At 41.6% G+C, this 19571-nt stretch overlaps 1 protein-coding gene across 3 annotated transcripts in view; it reads left to right on the top strand.

The window, feature by feature from the left end:
* The window catches only part of plxnb2b (plexin b2b), a 178753-nt gene that overhangs the window by 152999 nt on the left and 6183 nt on the right, over positions 1–19571 (top strand). For all 3 annotated transcript variants that reach the window (XM_050072792.1, XM_050072791.1, XM_050072789.1), the window contains 9 exons: positions 2131–2312; positions 6802–6868; positions 8138–8284; positions 10329–10485; positions 11429–11529; positions 15486–15570; positions 15976–16127; positions 16419–16579; positions 19270–19417. In XM_050072792.1, coding sequence (XP_049928749.1) covers positions 2131–2312; positions 6802–6868; positions 8138–8284; positions 10329–10485; positions 11429–11529; positions 15486–15570; positions 15976–16127; positions 16419–16579; positions 19270–19417 — 1200 coding nt within the window. The remainder of the gene's footprint in view (positions 1–2130; positions 2313–6801; positions 6869–8137; positions 8285–10328; positions 10486–11428; positions 11530–15485; positions 15571–15975; positions 16128–16418; positions 16580–19269; positions 19418–19571) is intronic.

The following is a 19571-nucleotide window of genomic DNA, read 5'->3' as shown; positions in this document are numbered from 1 at the left end:
TCATTCGCATCCTCCCATGACCCTCTACCACTGTGCCAAATTTCACATGGATTGACCAAGTCAGTGAGGAGAAAAACGTGGAACAGACACACCCACAGACAGACAGAGTTTTCATCATTATATAGTAAGATATAGTAAGATTATGCATGCCTACTCTTATCGTGATGGCCACCAGCAGATGGAGACATGAAAGACAATACATTTCAATGTATGAAATATTCATTCATGCGCAAAATAAGAAAAAGCATGTTGGCCGATTCTGATATTTAATTTCAAAGTCAATATTGGCCGATGCCAATGATGTGCCAATATTATCATGCATCCCTAATCACAACACTAAGATGTTTTGAAAACTGGGAAAATGCAACAGTGCAGCAGTGATGACTTGGGTCTGTTTCAACCTTCCATCAGCAGAGTGATCACATAAACAATGACAACACTTTCAGTCTCATTTTGTGACACAGTTCATTTCATTTCCATTGGGTGTCTGCACCTTGCAGGCTCACAAAAGGACAACCAGTCACATCTGTTAAAAGAATGTGTCATATCTAACAACAGGGTCAACCAACGTCCTCACTAAGATAAAAGTTTCTGTCCCGTTCTTGCTCAGAGCTGCTCTGAGGATGTTCCTAAATTACTCCTAAACTAGAACTAAAAATGTTTAGGCTAAGTTAGAAACTCTCAGGGAATGCTCTCAGAATGTTTGTGAATATGGCTCCCAGGATAGTCGTAGTGACATTAGCACTGCTGTGTCAGTACAGCCTTCCCACTAGGGGGTCATTCCAATATTCCCAGGGTTCAGTGTTTCCCAGATTTAAATGGCACAGAATGGGAGTATGACAAAGGGCCCTGTGTTCCTCAGCTCTGTATTTGCTTAATGACATCAGTTTAATTGGATAATATTTATAGAATGTCTCTTACACCTCTTCCTAACATACAGCGAGCAGGTGAACAATGGCAGATGGAGTGTGAACAATTGTCCATATAACTACGAGTTCAGATGACATTCAGGGAGCATATTGAGATCTGAGAGAGCCTAAAGAACGCCATATTGTCGCTCTGAAAACAGGTTTAAGGTGTGCAAAGCTTTGAAAAACCAGGGGCAGGGTAATGATTTTTCAAGCAAACAACATGTCATTTGACCTGCTGACCTGCATTTATCAGTTTAATTTAACACACATTTAGATATTAAAGCTTACAGAATTCATTAAATAGACCTAGGAAAGGGGTTGGCATGATTTAGATTTTTAGTACTTTTAACAAACTCCAATCACCTAATTAAATTAGTGAAGCAGCATAAACATTGAACCACATCCATGAACACTGACATCTCTCTCACTTGGAACTACTCAGAGAATGAAAACACAGTGGCGTTTCTTCTGAATAAACTAAACCGGCATCGTTCATCATGATGAAGGAGTATGCAACACTATAGCTCTTTATGCGTTTTAATAGCGGTTGGACCACAGTGGAAGTTTATGGCAGGGAGCCATGAGTATATCAGGCTGTGGCTACACAGGCAGTCCTCCAAAAATCTGCCGGGGTATATTCATTGTTAATTCATTGCGTTCACAGCCCCGTCCTTAGTTACTTAGGTAAACTTTTATTGACAAAATCACAAGGGTGTATTTACCTCCCACTGCTCTGGTGGTGCACACATCTGTTAGCTTTCAAAATCTGCTGTAACCACAGTCAGTGCACTGAAAGGTCTTTTATATCTCTCTGAATTCAGGCTCTCCTCCATTGATTTAAGGACTTTGTAATGTGTTCGTTAGTTGAGTACAGTATTGGAAGTGAGAAGCAGAAGACAGAGCAGAGGGAGACGTGTGAAGATTCCTAATAATCCAATATTGCTGGCACAGAAACGGCCTCTGAGGTGCTAACTATATATGTGTGGGTGATTCCTCTTCCACTAATTGGTATCTTTTCTTAGCTACAATATTTTACAAGGCAGAACTGGATTTACCTTGATAATTATTGTTTTCACAAGCATTAGTCTTTTGATTATTTATGCGTATTATGTTGGATTTGCTTGTGTGTATGTGTGTGTGTCTGTGCGGGCTTCATCAGGATGATTAATTTAGCTTGTCTTTTCCATGTTTCTTTGTGGGTGTGTTGGTGTGTTTGCAGTTTATCCGTACCCTGGAGCGCAGTCATGACTTCAACGCCAGGGCCAAGGTGTACTTTGCCTCCCTGCTGACGGTGGCTCTGCACGGGAAACTGGAATACTACACCGACATTATGAGAACGCTGCTGCTGGAGCTGATGGAGGAATATGTCCACAGCAAGAACCCGAAACTCATGCTGCGCAGGTGAGTGAGGAGCAACTCAATGCTGCTGCTCAGAAGATACCGGTGTAGTCAGATACAATGCCAGCAAGGCAGTGCCAAGTTTAATATCTTAGAAGTCCTGTACTGCTAAGATATCACAGCAGCTACATAACTGGGATGCTTCTTAGTCACACTAGCAGAGTTGTTCTGGGGATGGCAGTGCAGGTCGGTCAACCACTTTGGTTCAGACTAAAATATCTCAACATCCATTGGATGGATTGGCATGAAAGTTTGCACAGGCATTCATGTTCCCTACAGGATGAATTCTACTGACTTTGGTGAACACATAATCTGACTCACCGGATATAGACTGCGGCTATAAGCTTGCCCTTGGCAGGCTGATTTAGGACGACATTCTCCCCCTTCCCACTATTTACATGTTCTCTTGGCTAACAACATGCAAACTGCAAATGGCACATTTTGACAAAGATTTGCATCATACAATAAGGCATGCCTGCTTTGTTCTTTCAGTGAGTTGTTGTAAAGGTCTACACAGAATGAAACAACATGTGAATGCACCTGGAAAAGCTCAGACTCGGTCTTGCAGTTCTCTCATGCCCAGTGTTGATCTGATTTCTGACATGGCCAGTCGGAGTTGATTTGTGTGAGGGAAATTCTCCCCTCTGAAGAGGTGACGGACTCGGTGTGAGGAATTAAGTCTCTTTAATGCATGCAGCACGGAGAAAGGACCCAAGTGTTCTCTGCCAACCTTCAGAATGTACAGACTTTTATTCTCTGCTGAAGCTCTGTTTGCACCCAACAGCTGGCCTCGTAAAGGAGATTGCCCCACATAGAACAGATTTACCAATACAGGAAACTTTCCCCCCACCAAACGAAAGGTCATGACTCCCACTACAGATTCCTGAATAATTCCCACATTTGTCACATCTTTTCACACCAGTGAAAGTGACTTCACAAATGTGTTGATCTGTTCCATTTCACATGTGCTTCTGTGATGTCGTCGTGATAATGTTCTGCAAGAATCACATACAGCTGGCAAATCATCCGTGGTTTAAATGTGTCCACTGAGCTCTTCCAGAGCTAAAGCATAGTCATGCTTCACCTCTACAGCACAGATGATCAAATTATGTTTGTTTTTTATCATTTATGTTGAATCACACAGTGGACCTATGGCTGTTAATGTTGTTTTGTGGTCTTTTTGTGGAGCTATTTTAATGCCAGTGCTCACCATCCTGTGTGCAAATGTTCTAATAAAAAAAGTTACCCCTGACACTAGGGGTGGGCGATATGGCCCTAAATAATATCACAATATTTCATCTATATATATATAAATCAACAGGTGATTTCCTTCTCTTTTAGCAAAACCCCAAATGATTGAGTTTATTTTTTTCCCACCTGGACCTTTATACTCTGCCATTTCTCCTCTAATCATCACCCGTAACCTGTAACAGGCTGTTTACTATCACACATTCATATATATGTAGTTTTTTTGTTGAGCCACGAGCATCATGTAGGTTTATATTACCGAAGGTTTATGACAAAATCACTTGACGACAGAGGAGAGGGAGAGACTCTGTGCTGCTGCCAGAGGAGCCGCTGAATGAGTTCCCTCTGAGCGGTAACTCGCTAAAAGAGTCTAAGCAGTTCTAAGAAGTCTGGGGCTGTTCATAAAACATTCAGGACGCCACAGTTTATTCCACACTACTGAAGCTGCTCCTCTTTTTGGAACCACAGTGGAGTCAGTTATAATTTCGCTTTCAGCCATGCTTGTTGTTGCCGTGGGTAACAGTATGACGTCAGAATATCAAGAGGCCAAAATAGCACGAGTTTTCATATGATATTAAAAATTATACCGGTATTATCATGAAGGAGATGATATGGCACACCCCTACCTGACACTGTTTTGCAATGCACCATGCCAGTCCTGCGTTTAGTGCCACGATCATTGTGATTGGTTTAAGGAAATAAAATCAACCCAGAGCATTTTTATCCTATACCAAAATGATAGTGTGCCTCTCCAGCTCTGACAAAGCGCTGTGGAGATAGATTTGGGTACACGAGACTAGTGAACACCTGATTTTTCAGTCAGTGCCACCAGCAGGTTGAAGTAAGTCCAGTAAAATATCTCTACATCTACAGGATGGACTGGCACCAAATCCTGTAGACATTCATGTTAGCATATGCATTTAGTTCAAAGCACCATCTCCTAACCTCACAGCCAGCGTGACTGTACTCTCGTTTAACAACTTCTGCCCTGAGATCATTAGATGTCCTTATTACTCAGCTCTATAATCAGAATCACTCCATATCTAAACCCTGGCAGCAGTATAATTAACCATTTTAGAAGGACTGGGATTCACTTCAACATGCAGTGGACTGTTTCATTCTGTTGCCATGTTTTCTGTTGAATTTTGCACTGACTACTGTAGTCCACTATCAAGAGCCAGACTGCTGCTTGATCTATTCCAGTCCTCCTCCTTCTGTTTCTCCTTCTGTTTTGTTCCCTCCAAGTCCAAGCACAAAGTGCTGTGTGATTCTTCTTTTTCTGTTCCTCTTCATCATCTTATTCATCTCCTCGTCCTACAGCTCCTGAGCGAAATTTACTTTTGTTCTGTGCTGTTTTTGATTGCCTTGAATACATAAGTCAAATTAAATTGGCTCTTTGTAAGTTGCTTTATAGCATAATCCTGCACCGGGATGATTTTTCAATGGACATTTCTAATTTAAAAAATGACTTTCTAATGTTGGGCCTGTTTTATTGTATGAATAAACTCCAGCTCTCAATCCTGATCAGAACAATTCTCATTAACTGAACTGTAATCACCTGCCGTTCATCATCTAACCTGACCCGAGTTCTATTTTAATAATTGCCCTTTTCACCAAGAGGAAAATCAGTTGTTATATTACAAAAATTTGCCATGCCTCATTTCAGAAATTATTAAAAAATAATGTTCTGATTGGCATGAAATTATAACTTCTTATTATAACAAATTAATTGGTATTTTTAGGATCTTGCCAAATCCTGCAAATGTTTTCCTCTGATATTGCGTAATATTAATTGCTCACTGTTTTCTCCCTTGGCAACATCTCCTAATTCCTGTGTAGTATTAGAGTGTGTAAACATTCAGCTGACTAATTTTATTGAAGTAAATAGCCTTCAGAAAAGAATCTCCAATTTTAGCGCTCTTTGTTCCTCACCCTCTCCTCCACTGTAATGACTGTGTCAAGGTCAAATCGTCCACCGACAGCGGCCACCCCTCCCTCAGCAGGACCCACTTGTCTGACAGTACAGTCGCTCATCGCTGCTGGGAGGGGGGTTATGTGATCTGAACTGTCGGCTGTGCCTAGGCACGCTGTGACTGGCTGTTATGCAAGTACACATCTTAATTATCCCCCAATGGAGAGGCTCATTATGCTGATTAGGCCATTGTGCCAACACAAGCCCCCTTTATATACAAGACATCTAATTAGGCATGCTAGCAGCTAACAACCGGCGCCACCAGTGGATATGTGACATTAGGATGGGCGATCCGTCAAGTGACCACTGACATGATTTCTGAATTAAAATATCCTGATACTGACAAGCTGTGCAGAAATTTCCCTTGTTGACATTATGTAGATACACAGTCTTAAGAAAGTAGTGTTTATAAGAGGACGCAGTGAAAGTGGTTTTTATAATAAGTAGCACCTCTCATTCAACTTTTGCCAGGTGAAGCACAGTGCACATTATTTCTTTCTATCCCCTGCCTCCTTCCCTCAAGAGCCTTTGCCTTTGTAAATAAGAATTTGCTCTTAATGACTTGCCTAGGTAAATTAAGGTTAAGTAAAAAATAAGTAAAAACATAGACTTGAACATCACGCAGAAGATTTAGACTCCCACAGGCTCATTTTAACAGGTTGAGGAACTCTTTTGTTCCTCAGTCTGCCAACCTATTAAATCAGAGTATGGCTTCCAAGCAGCCTCAGTGTTCCTGAGTCGAACACTGAATGCAATAGGAATGATTAATTTGTTGCACTGCACCCACTTTTGGTAATGTCTGATGTGATTTGTAGCCTTTGTTGTATGGTTTTGTTGTTTGGTTAAATGTTTTTTGGTATTGGTGTATTTATGTGTATTAAGAGAAAGAGTTGACGTCCTGGGATGCAAGACAAATTTCAGAATTTTTCTGTTAATAATGTGACTTCAAATCAAACAAAAAACATATTACAAAATATGCAGAGACAAATTTTAATCCCTGCACATTAGCTTATATAAAGCAGCGTACATCAGTGAGAGAATAACATCCATATTTCCAAGTGGTGATTATTTCTCAGGGTTACTTATGGATTCAGAATTTAAGTGGCATGATATAAAAATACTAATTAGATGTGTCACATTTTCCTCCTGGATTTCCTAGTCAAATGTCATGAATGTAATATGCACTTATTAACATACAGTGTTAACACACCACAATGATTAAACTATTCTTATAGTGATATTTAAAACTGCTCATCTGATGTGTTTCTCCAGGTCAGAGACAGTGGTGGAAAGGATGCTGTGTAACTGGATGTCCATCTGCCTCTACCAGTTTTTGAAGGTAACGTGAGTGTATGGTCACTTTAAGTGTATCAAATGTATCATGTTAGCTGTTTTCCTTAAAGACCCAGTGAAATTAGAAATACATATTCCCAGTTTTAATTCTGTTTCCTTGTGTTAATCGTTCATTTATCTGTCGTTGTATGACAAATATGTATGTTTGGTTATTTCTCTTCCTGTAAAACCAGGGAAACAGTTTCAAATGTTTGAGGACTTATTCTGAATCTACAAATGTCTCAATCAAATGAGACATTGGGTGCCTAGCTAGCCACACCGGCCATTTATACGTCACTTGACCGTTTGTGTGTTGTAGTAGCTAAGAGAGCAATATGGAGAGAGACAGGAAGAGATGTGTGTTTGGATATCAGTGTTTCCATTTCCAAAACAATGTGGCGGAGGTCTATTTCGTTCATCTGTCTTCCTCCTGATTCAACCGCGAGGGAGGTGTGTGTGGAGCCAACAGTCTGCTCAGCAGCGGACTCCACTGTAGCTCCGTATCGCGCTAAACTCCAAGCCCACCCACTTTTTGGCAGTCCAATCAAATGTGAAGGACTTGATTTAAATCCCTCATGTAACTGTGCACAACTCAAATATTCATTTGCAATGGGAATATATCACAGTGGGCGGCATGGTGGTGCAGTGGTTAGCATTGTTGCCTCACAGCAAGAGGGTTCCTGGTTCGCATCTAAATCGCTCTAAATTGTCCGTAGGTGTGAATGTGAGCATGAATGGTTGTCTGTCTCTATGTGTCAGCCCTCTGATAGTCTGGTGACCTGACCAGGGTGTAGCCTGCCTCTTACCCAATGTCAGCTGGGATAGACTCCAGCCCCCTGCGACCAGTAACAGGATAAGCGGTTACAGAAAATGAATGAATGGATGAATATGACACAATACAGGAGCTAAAGATGCTCTAACTTCTGTTTCACTGGGACTTTAACTCTAGTCAAAGAGAGTCTTACCGTATATTTATTTTTAAATTGGCAGATTTATTCAGTGGTGATTTGTCTTTTATGTTTAAAGTACTAAATCGCTGATACAGAAAATATGTATAATGACATGCTAAAGCATTAAACTGTGGGCTCAGTGGATAGATTTCTCCATTTCTTTCATTAGTGCTCGGTATTGATGATGTGCATTTATCTGTCTCCTAAACTGCTAATCACAACAATTAGCTCCTTGACAACATCTGAGACAACTTCTCCTAAATGGCCTTGTTTGTGTGTTTTTGTGTGTGTGTGTGTGTGTGTGTGTGTGTGTGTGTGTGTATCAGGACTCTGCAGGCGAGCCCTTGTACAAACTGTTCCGCGCCATCAAGCACCAGATCGAGAAGGGGCCCGTTGACGCCAGAGTGAAGAAAGCCAAGTACACCCTCAACGACACGGGCCTGTTGGGCGACGATGTAGAGTACTCCGTCCTGGTGAGATGGACATGTACACACACGTGCACGCACACTCACACACACACACACACACACACACACACACACACACACACGAAACAAAAAGACCCTACACAACACTCACACACATAAACTTGGTGTCAGAAAAACTGCACACACTGCACAGTGTTTTGTGCCTGGTGAGCGACACAAACATGCACACACAGACACACAGTGCAGTTGCCATGGTAACCACCAAAAAAACCTCCAGGCGACTGCCCGCTTTTGTGTGACATCCATTTTCAGTGTCAATGTTCTCGGCTCGAAAAACGACACAGCAGGCAACACATTCCAATATAGCGGTGAAATGCATGGCTTAGGTGAAAGTACTACAAGTCAGTACAGGTATGGAGTACAAGCCACCTGCACAACCTCTCCTCGACCTTCCAACCTGCACCTGCTCTGTATCCATTTAGGCCAGCTTACGGTAGTCAGGAAAAAAAAGCCTGTGTGTCTCGCTCTGGTATCGTGTTTCAATAATGGAAGCTAATGTGAACACAGCTGTTTTCTGTTAAAGTCAGCACAAATAAAAAGACCCATGGGTAATGGCGTTGTCGAGGACAATTATCAAATTAGCTTGAATTACACGTCTCCTGCCGTGATGGATCGCCTTCTTTGATTGAATTACAGAAAGAGGAGGAAAAAATAAACGCAATGAGCTAGATTTCACAGGCAGACACGTGTTTCCTGTTGGCTTTAATTCACAGCATGCTCTTACCCATTCACCTCAAAGACGCAGACATGCTTATGAGGTTGCTGTTGTGATCGGATTGCCTGCTCCCCGTTTGAATCTGTTGAGTGGTCAGTTAGTTATTTCTGACAGAGTGACGGAGTGTGGGAGGCAAGGTGGGTCAGAGATTGCTCCCGCTGAGCCTTGGTCATTAACTGGCCAAGGTGACAGGAGTCCTCTCAGGTGTCACCACAGAGTGTGTGTGTGTGTGTGTGTGTGTGTGTGTGTGTGTGTGTGTGTGTGTGTGTGCTTACAGAAGCCTGGTTGCCATGACGACAACATCCCGACACAGGGACTCTGTGTGTGGGCTTGTGGGTGGGTGGCTGGGTGCTCTCTGTGGCCATGTTTGAATATTTCTGCATATTTGTCATTTGTGTGCGTATGTGCACGTTTTCTGCGTGTGCTATGTTACCACCTGGTGCTTAAAGGGATAGTGCAGATCTTTTGAAATTGGGTTGTGTGGGGTACTTATCGGTAGTCAGTCTTTAACACACAGTAGATGTCAGTCGGCTTGGAGTCGGTTTAGAGATGCAGGCTAGAGTCCGACATGGAAGCTAAGTAATGCACTGCTGTGGACCAGGCTAGCAACAAAACATATTTGAGCCACCTAAAAAAAGTTCAATATCACTTTAAGTGTACACTATCTTGAGAGTATTTTTAGTGCTTTACCTTTTCGTCAGATAGCCCGTTTCGACTGGAGGGTCATCAACGGCTTCAGTTCCCCATTTGTACTCTCGTCAAAGACACCAGAATCCATTGAGAAAAACAGTAATTTTAGCTCACTGAACACAGGCGCTGCTGGTCTACTGCTGCTTCTATCAGTTAGCTAGTTTGGGTTATTGTGTGACTTTGGTGAATCTGATCTAACCCTTTTAAATACCAAAGTCACACAAAAACACAAACAAACTAATTGATCGAGGCAGCAGTAGACCAGCAGCTCCTGTGTACAGCATTGTTAAATCACTGTTTTTCTCAATGGAGTCTGGCATTGAAAAAAGTGATGTAATGGCTTCACTTTCCTGTTGGACTTTAAGGTAAGGCAATAAAAATACATTCAATATAGCATACACTTAAACTAATATTGATTTTTTTAGGTGGCTAAAATACATTTTATTGCTGACCCCTCCACAGCAGTACATTGCTTCCATGTCCGACTCCAGCCTGCTTCTCCAAACTGGGGTCATGCTGACGATATCTACTGTTTGTAATATACTGTCTATGGATAAGTACCCCGTACAGCCCCACTTAGAAAAGTCTGAGCTATCCCTTTAATGTGTGTTTTGTGTTTGGCAGACCCTGCAAGTGCTGGTGCAGGGCGAGGGTCCGGATGTGACGCCCGTCAAGGTGCTGAGCTGTGACACCATCTCTCAGGTGAAAGAGAAGATCATAGAGCAGGTGTACAGGAACCTGCCATACTCGCAGCGGCCCAAGGTCGACAGTGTCACACTGGGTGAGTAAATGAGGGCCACCAAAGCGGAGGATGAGCTGGAGCAGAAAACATCCAATAATGATAAATGATGTAAGTGTTACAGGGAGTGGCGAGGATATCAAAACGGAGAAGCTATTTCAGTCCTGACTGAAATGCCTTTTTAATTAAATCAGAATGCATTTGTCTAAATAGATAATTGATTTTTTTTTTCATTCTAATTTCATTTAATTGATTATTTTGAAGATGATCTCTCTCTCTCTCTTTCTGCCTCTGTTGTGGAATAAAAAAAGCTTCACCGAGGCTGAGGAGTAATTCTGTGTCAGCAGCACGAAGAAAGCCTTCATCCCTAAACAAAGTTTTGCTCGCTACTGTAGTCAGAAACCTTAGGGACTGACTTGAAAGGCAAAAGCTCTATAGACATTTTCCAACATCAAAGCCATTTTTTATTCCCATGCAGGCTGTAGATCTCATTCCTTTATACATTTTAGATAAGCAGAGATCAGCCTTCTTTCATGGTGAATCAGAAGGATAACCCCCTTATATTTGGTGGTACTTGTATGACTCATGTGTCACAGATGGCGATGAGCTCAGGTCTGCAGCGGTGTCAGATTTTTTTTTCTAAATTGAAAACGTTGGCTTACATATCACAGCTTAGAATTAGATTTTAAATTATTCAGAAAATAGTGATCTGTCATTTTTTAGCCCAAATTAACTCAGGTGTGCCACTAAATCTCAGGAGAGGGACGGAGAGTGGTGCAGACAGTAGGATGGGTGGCTGGATTTATTTCAGACCACATTATTACAGGATAACCTCGGGGTAAGAGTGACCCATGATGAAATAAATGCAATCCGTATTGAAAGAAAGAACAAAAAAAAAAATAAATTGAAGAATGGTGACAATTTGCAGCTCAACACCTCCAACTAGCTAGAGATAATTGACCTTCTCTTCCTGTCTTTACAACAGAGTGGCGTCCAGGCTCAACGGGGCAGATTCTATCAGATCTGGACTTGACTTCCCAGAAAGAGGGCAGGTGGAAACGCATCAACACTCTGGCACACTACAACGTGAGTACTGACAAAATGTTTGTGTCTTCGTGAAAAATTTAAAAAAGGGGAGACTGAAAATAGCAAGGGATGTGAGGAGGCAGAGGGGAAGCAAATAGCTGTATGTGGGCGTGTGAATGGGGTTGCCTATTTTCACGCAAATTCACTGCGAGGCTGAGCTGTACATCTTGTGTCACAGTGGTGTGTATGAACTCCTTCTGCTGCAAATTTAAGCACCATTTGACATCGTGGTTCTTTGAGTGATACTTTTGTTGGCTAATTACCACGAAACTGTTTAATGTCTATACATTTTACCACCAGTCAAATCGATGTGCAGACATGCAGAAATGTGCAAAAACATTTTTTTTCTAACCTGCAAGGTGATAACAACCTTAAATTAATCCCTTTGGTTCCCTGGTGGTGTAGATGTTCAACGTGTTGACTAATCGTAACGTCCCTGGCTTGAGTCCAGAATGGGACTTTTATGGCATGTCATCAAACTTCTTTCTCCTAATTTCTCTTCTGCTCTTAAAGGAATAGTTTAAAAGCATACTATGCAGGATTTGTTGCTTGAGCCCTATTTCCACCAAACACTTTAAGTATGGTACCTTTGGAACCGAAAGTAACACTTCAGACATGGTACCTAGACCCTAGGTCTGTTAGCTTTCCACCGCAAACAATACTCTTAAATGTGGGCGGGGTTGTTGTCACTCACTGCTCCATCCAGCACTCACTGTATTTCCTCCTTTATCAGTCTGCACCTCGTTTATCTTCCACAGAACGAGGTTACACGGTGACTTTTTCAGAACAAAATAAAATGGTTGCAGTGAGAGTCTCTCTCAATGGGATATTTAAAAATAGCTGGTTTGTGCATTTAGTCCTTCTAAGGCAAGCTCAGGGGTTTAGTGTTGCCGTAGCCCACAGGAAGGACGCTCCATGAGCAAGAGTGAAGTGGGGAGACAGAGAGAGAGTGGGGACTGACATGCAGCAAAGGGCCGCGAGCCGGATTAGAATCCACGGCCGCTGCAGTGAGGCAATGCCTCTGTACATGGGGCGGCGGCACTATCCACTATGCTACCGACAGCCCGTTAAAATTAAATTTAAGGTGTGCTGATTGAGTCACATCGTGACCTCATGCATTGAGTAACATTATAAGTTAACGTTCCAACGTAAAAGTTGTCGGCAGTCAGCCCAGTGAATTTAGTAATTTTTTTTCTCCGACTCCAGCTGCTGCAAGAGGCAGCAAAACATCATTTCATTTTATAGTTACAGTTTACTAATAAAACTCTCCACAGTATGAACAGTGGTGACATGAGCCTCAAAACCAGCCACAACTCAGCCCTGAGCAGAGTGACCGTCTGCTATTGACCAATCAACGGACTGCAGTGTTCACAGCTCCACCTTTTAGTACCAGATCTGTATGCTAGATACCCGTTTAGGAACGGTTCTATTGGTACCATCCACGTACTGCTCGGTGGAAACAGGGCTTATGCCTCATTTGGCTTTGGCTTTTCTGGTCTGTGTGTGTGGCTCAACCTAGCCCTTGATCAAACAGACAAAGCTGCAGCCTGCATCCACAGAGCAGAGGAGAGAGACGGCTGGCTGCTACGCTGTTGTCGAGTCCCAACCTTGCGCTGTTATTGGCTGGGAGCTACACGCCGCTACCCAAAGGTTGACACCCAGAAATGTCCAGAACAAACCAAAATAAGAAGAGCAGGTTCTGTAGATACAGACACTGCCACACAGTGCTAGTGGGTCATAAGTGATGATTGACAGGATTTAATTTTGTGAGTCTTTTTTTTTCTGGAAAATCCTGCATAGTATGCCTTTGACATTTTGGAAATTACTTAACATTTTATAAATTACTACTATTTTCTTCATTGCCGAGAGAAGATTGATGCCACTTTCACATGTTGATTAAATATGACACTTCATCCTTCTGCTCACTTCTGGCCAGAGGGCTTATCTTGTGTAAATGGAAGGACTTTTTACCTCCAACATATGGACACTGGATCAAGGATGTTATGTGTCATTTACAATTTGAGAAAATCCATTTTTAAAGCCACCTGGCAACCTTTTTTAACTTTTGTGGCAAATATGGAAGCTGAAAAATTGTAATGAAATATGCTATACTCCCCTACTTATGTCACACAAGTTAATTGATTTGTCATCATTTTCCCCCTTTTTTAAATTACATTTTCATTTATCTTTTGTCTTTCTTCTCCATTAGATTTCCTTTGAATGGTCTGGCTTTCTCTGTTTGTTCCTGGGTTGTTGGGAGGGTGGGGTTGCTTTTTTGTCTTTACTGGTTCTGTGTTTGTTTATTAATTTTCTGTATATCTTCATTAGATTCCCAATAAAAAAAAGACGCTTCAGTCAAGCTCAACACAAAGACTGACAGCCAGAATTATTGTAGTTGAAGTTTTTATTGGTTATTATTTTGATGTCTTTTTTTGTTTGTTTGATTTAAGTTCAGTTTAGTTTACACAGTGGGTTTGCCCACTTCAGTATTAGTTTTAGTTTTTATTATGGCTTGGGGGGTATTTGTCAGGGGCAAGAATTAAGACGTTCAGAATAGGTATAACAATACAATCACAATTTGTGAAGTCAGTTGACTCACAGACATGTAGACATCCTAGCCTCAATAAACATACCGTAAAACTTCAACTAATAGCCTGAGCTGCTATTTGCTTAAATGACTGAAATCAACAGGTTTTGTATTTATGACAGGCTTTTAATTCCTTTCACACAAAGCTGTTAATTGATAAAGATGGGAAATACGATCAAAATGTTTATTTAAACCAGTATAAATATTACTTTTATAGGAATAAGGCTTCAAGCAACATATGAATTATGAATCATTTATTTGATCTAGCTCTGACAGACAGCACATCAGAGATATAGAGAGTTATGGCACCTGACACACCAACACAACACCACTTTATTCTGTTAAAGCAATCCCCACAACTTGGATTAATTTTTTATGAAAAACCCTTTTGATTCTTTTGATCTGAGGTCCCTTACGGACTAAAGGAATATGAATAACTTACAGAGTAATCAAGGAATAGACACATAATTTGAGGTAGCCAGCAACACTCAAAACTGTTTTATACGTCCGAAAACTGACCAAATTGACAAAGACTTAAGTCTAGCTTTTATGTTTATTTCAGTAAAGTAAACTGTTTTTACAGCTGGTTATAGTTTTAAATTTAATTTGAGTTAACTATAATAACCTTGCTGGACACAGGTGGAAACAGCTGGCCTGGCTCTTTATTAATGAGCTGCAGAGGTGCTGGTTGGCATATTATGTTACTGTTGGACAGCGCCAGACTACCTGAGTCTCTGGTCTTTGTGCCAAGCTAAGTGGTAAACTGTTGATGTCCATTAATTAAATATACAAAAAAACACTAAAAGCCATTTTCCTTCACTGTCTGTCAGTTTAGCAACAAGCCAACAATTTTTTATTTCTTACCACCAGCCAGGTGAAAGTGTGCAGACCTGGTTTCTCAGCTCTCAATGGCGACAGCAGGCCACTAAATCTTCTTGGCACTGTATTGATCCTCGGAAAAATAAAGGTCACTCGCAGATATCCCCTACTTGTCCTGCTTTTCGTTCACTTAAATCCCCCTCTTTCAAAGGTACTCCTATTTTTTTTTTCATCCTACCTGCTGATGCCTCACAGTTGGTCTTTAGAGAACAGCCTCGCTGCTGTAGATTCATTGCTAGTGTGTCAGAGGAGTGCTAATCACAGTATTTGTGGGTTCAATAATGGGTTGACGCCAAAGAAAATGGTCTGTAAATACCCCAATAAAGACCCACCGTTGCTGTCCACTCAATCGCATTGATTACGAATTAGTTCTGGGGCACTAAAAGAGACTGCTGACCTTAGTCACAGTACCTATTAAACTGAAGGTGTGTGAAGTGTGTGTTGCTCTGTGTGTTTTCTGTCTAACAAAAGACTGTTATTTGACTTCCAGGTGCGAGATAACGCCACATTAGTCTTATCCAGAGTGCTTCACACACAGCACAACTACGACCAGAACCAGGAAAACCACGAAGAGCGTACGTGTCTCTAATTGCACCCATACTGTACATGTAAACACACTTGAAATGAGCACAGATCAGGTGTGAACTGGAGACTACAGTGCTTGCCTTTGTTTCTTCTCCCTGCGGCTTTTGTCAACATCCCCACTCTCATTTAACATGCTAATACATGTTGTTTTATGTATAGCACACTTTGAGATTATGCTGAAATAATATGCACTTTTATCTTCTGCCTTTTTAATGTGCATTTCTGAATAGTTGATTGTTTAGCATTTCTACTTGGATATTCTCTCTGCATCCAAATTCAGTTGACAAACACCCTCCCCTTTTTCATCATCTGAATGTTCTGTGAGAGTGTGCATGAATAAATAAGCAGCCGAATTATTAGAAGAAAGTTTAAAGTGTTGTTTCCCCTCCCTATAGGGAATGCTCTGTTGGAAGATGACAAGGTGTTTCACTTGGTGAGGCCGGCAGACGAACTGGATGAGATCAAATCTAAACGAGGAAGTATAAAGGACAAGTCGATGACCAAAGCCATTACAGAGATCTATTTAACACGACTCCTTTCTGTCAAGGTACAAAGACAGACTCATTTACTCAATCCGACATTTGTTAAGTAGTTATCTAATGCTCTGACCCTGGCAAATGGCAGTTTCTGCTTTTGCCTGAATGGTTTTCAGTTGAAAAGCCAACTAAAATTGATGGCTTTCAGGTTTGGCTAGGGCAGAAAATGCTAAAATACTCTCAGAAAAGCCCAAAATTCTACACTCACATTGCGTGCAAATAGCTATGTCTCAGGGCTATGATATTTTGTGGCTCTGCTCTCTGTCTCTGCCCTGTCTCACATTATTTGTGGCCCCTTTCAGGGAACACTGCAGCAGTTTGTGGATGACTTTTTCCGCAGCGTGCTGTGCTCTGGGGCAGTGGTGCCACCGGCTGTCAAATATTTCTTTGACTTCCTGGATGAGCAGGCGCTGAAACACAACAATGTGGATGAGGAGACCATCCATATCTGGAAGACTAATAGGTGAGAGCACTGCAAGTCTGTGTACGCTGATAGTCACTCTCAAGGTTTCATTTGTGATGAAGGAAGTACTTAAGTCAAAAAAAAAAGGCTGAAAAGTTAAAGGCACAATTCACCCCAAACTCAAAAGTACACCTTTTCCTCTTACCTGTAGTGCTGTTTGTCAGTCTAGATTGTTGTGGTGTGAGGTGTAGAATGTTGGGGATATCGGCTGTAGAGATGTCTGCCGTCTCTTCAGTATAACAGAACTAGATGGCACTCAGCTTGTCGTAAATGGACTTGTACTTGTGTAGTGCATTTCTTGTCTTCTGACCATTCAAAGCTCTTTTACACAACATGTCACATTCACCCATTCATTTATGCTACACTACATTAACACACTGGTTGCCAAAGCTACCATACAAGGGGCCACCTGCTATTCAGTTTGAACACACGCACTCACACACCAGTGGCACAGCCATTAGGAGCAATTTGGGGTTCAGTATCTTGCTCAAGGATACTTCGACATGCAGACTGGAGGAGCCAGGGATCGAACGACTTCAAAAATACATTTGGAAAAACTCAATAGCAGTGTGTCCTTTTAGAAATAATGATCCTGTGACTCAGGATAATCCACAGACCTTGTTGTGAGCAGTTTTATGTAAGAATTATTTTCTTTCTACTGAACTACAAACACCAACTGTATCACTGCACATAAGGAAGTGTGCATCTACTCATGGATCACAGGTTCATGATAGCATGAGATGTAAACATTAATGGCATCCTCGTCGGCTTAGCTGTAACGTTAGCTAGCTCAGTGGTGCTAGGTGAGCTAGCAGTAGATGCACTCTTCCTTCTGCATGGTGATACGGTTGGTGGGTGTAGTTTGGTAGAAAGAAAGTAGTTCCTACATGGAACTGCTCACAACAAGGTCTGTGGATTGAGAAACCAGGAGTTTTTTTAATCTAGTTTTTGGCGGCTTTGAGCGTCACTAGCCGAGTGCCATCGAGTTTTAATAAATTGGAGAGAAGGCAGACTGATATCCCCAACACTTGACAGCTCACACCAGAACAATCCAGACTGATAAATAGAGGGAAATGTGAATTTTTGATTTGGGGATGAATTGTCCTTTTAGGGGGGTAAATCTGTCTTTGGAGGAGCTGCTAACAACTTAAAGACGTCTGTTTTTGTGAAGGGTTTCAAGCCAAAAAGGTTGGGAACTGCTTTAATAGTTTGCTGCATTTATAAGCTCATCAAACTTTTCTTCATGTAAAATCTTATTCCAAAAAGTAACTAGTAATTATATCTGTCAAATGTATGTTGTTGAGTAAAATGTGCCCTCTGAAATGTAGTGGAATAGAAGTATAAAGTAGCATAAAATGGAAATACACAAGTAAAATAAAAGTCCCTCAAATTTGGGCTAAGTGCTAAACTAAAATCTCCACCAGGGCACACACACACACACACACACACACACACACACACACACACACACACACACACACACACCGTCTGAGTCTGAGCATCGCCACAAATCCCGCTTTCTGAGATACAGTAACTCTCCAAGAAATAAAACTTACTTATCCAAGAAAGAGCTGAATACAAATGCACAAATTCAGCTCACTTAGTTTGCATTTGCAATCCCCTGCTCCCATGTGACATTTAAGTGCATAAATTAGTGTCACGTCGGCTAAGGCTCAAGCATACAAGACGACGTGTTGCATGTAGATGCCAGTGATTGACGTAAGGCTGGCAAGAGAGCACCCACACAAGGACAGGAGATGAGCGATTTAATTACTTACTACACTCCACACCACATTCTGCATCCACCCGTTCTGTTTATCAAATCAACTGAGGGCCATGTATTAAATATGAATGTGTGTATGAGGCACAACAACAAACAAACATGGTAATTATGTCCCAAGTTAATTTAATTCTGTGATTATAGCAACATTGCTATTTTTATGCTTCTATTGTATTCTCACTGCAGCTTTCCCCGGAGATATTACCAAACCAGTATGAATTTTACACGATGTGCACTTCATGTCTCTGATGGCGAGGGCATTCGCACCGATCACGCAGGAGAGATTTTGGAAACCACCGTATTTTGGGCGTTCTTTTGAATTCACAAGCTGACACGAGTTTGGAGAGAATGGTTGGCGTATGGAGCGTGCGTTTTCCTGCTCAGAGGGGAAATTAGCGAGCGTACTCAAGCATTACTTTGTGTAGTCTGTGCTTTAGGTTGTTAGGCTGCACGCAAACTTGAAAGGTCAAAGTTTTGGTGTAACTTTAGCATTTCTAATCACTATTCGTTATGGAGGACAAGCATCATTGACTTTTGCTCAGCTTGGATTCCTTTTGTTATTAAGAATAAACGTCCTCTGAGGATATTTTTTTTCTTTCATTTCTTCTAACCCCAATGATTATCAGAGAGGTCAGTATCATATGAAATAGTGATATGAACTGACAGTCGAGGGTATTGTTCTGAATAAACTGACATCTACAAAAAAGGCCTTTCTCCTTCCCTGTTATTATCTTGTACTGCACTCAATTGCACCTCAGGCAAGTGCTCTCACACATGAAATCCCTCCCCGCCTCAAATGAATTCATACATGCAATGTGGTTGATGAGATTTTCCCCCAATTCTGCAACAATAATAATGATAACAACTGTGATGACGGACCGCTTCCTTGCCCTTTTTTCTCCCCGTGCAGCCTTCCTCTGCGGTTCTGGGTGAACATCCTTAAGAATCCCCACTTCACCTTCGACGTCCATGTGTCTGAGGTGGTGGACGCCTCGCTCTCTGTCATCGCCCAGACCTTTATGGATGCCTGTACCAAGAGCGAACACAAACTCAGCCGGGTGAGTGGGAACTGGGAAAGAAGAGGAGGGAGGGTGTGAGGTTAAAGAGCAAGAGGGAAGATGGCAGACAAAGAAGATGAGAACAAAGTGGATTACATGAGAAGTAGAAAGGAGTGAGAAGAGGAATGTCAGAGGTCAATTGATCTAAAGTGCC

This window comes from Epinephelus moara, chromosome 20, assembly GCF_006386435.1.
Source record: "Epinephelus moara isolate mb chromosome 20, YSFRI_EMoa_1.0, whole genome shotgun sequence".
NCBI lineage: Eukaryota > Metazoa > Chordata > Actinopteri > Perciformes > Serranidae > Epinephelus > Epinephelus moara.
This window is presented reverse-complemented; position numbering and strand designations above follow the sequence as displayed.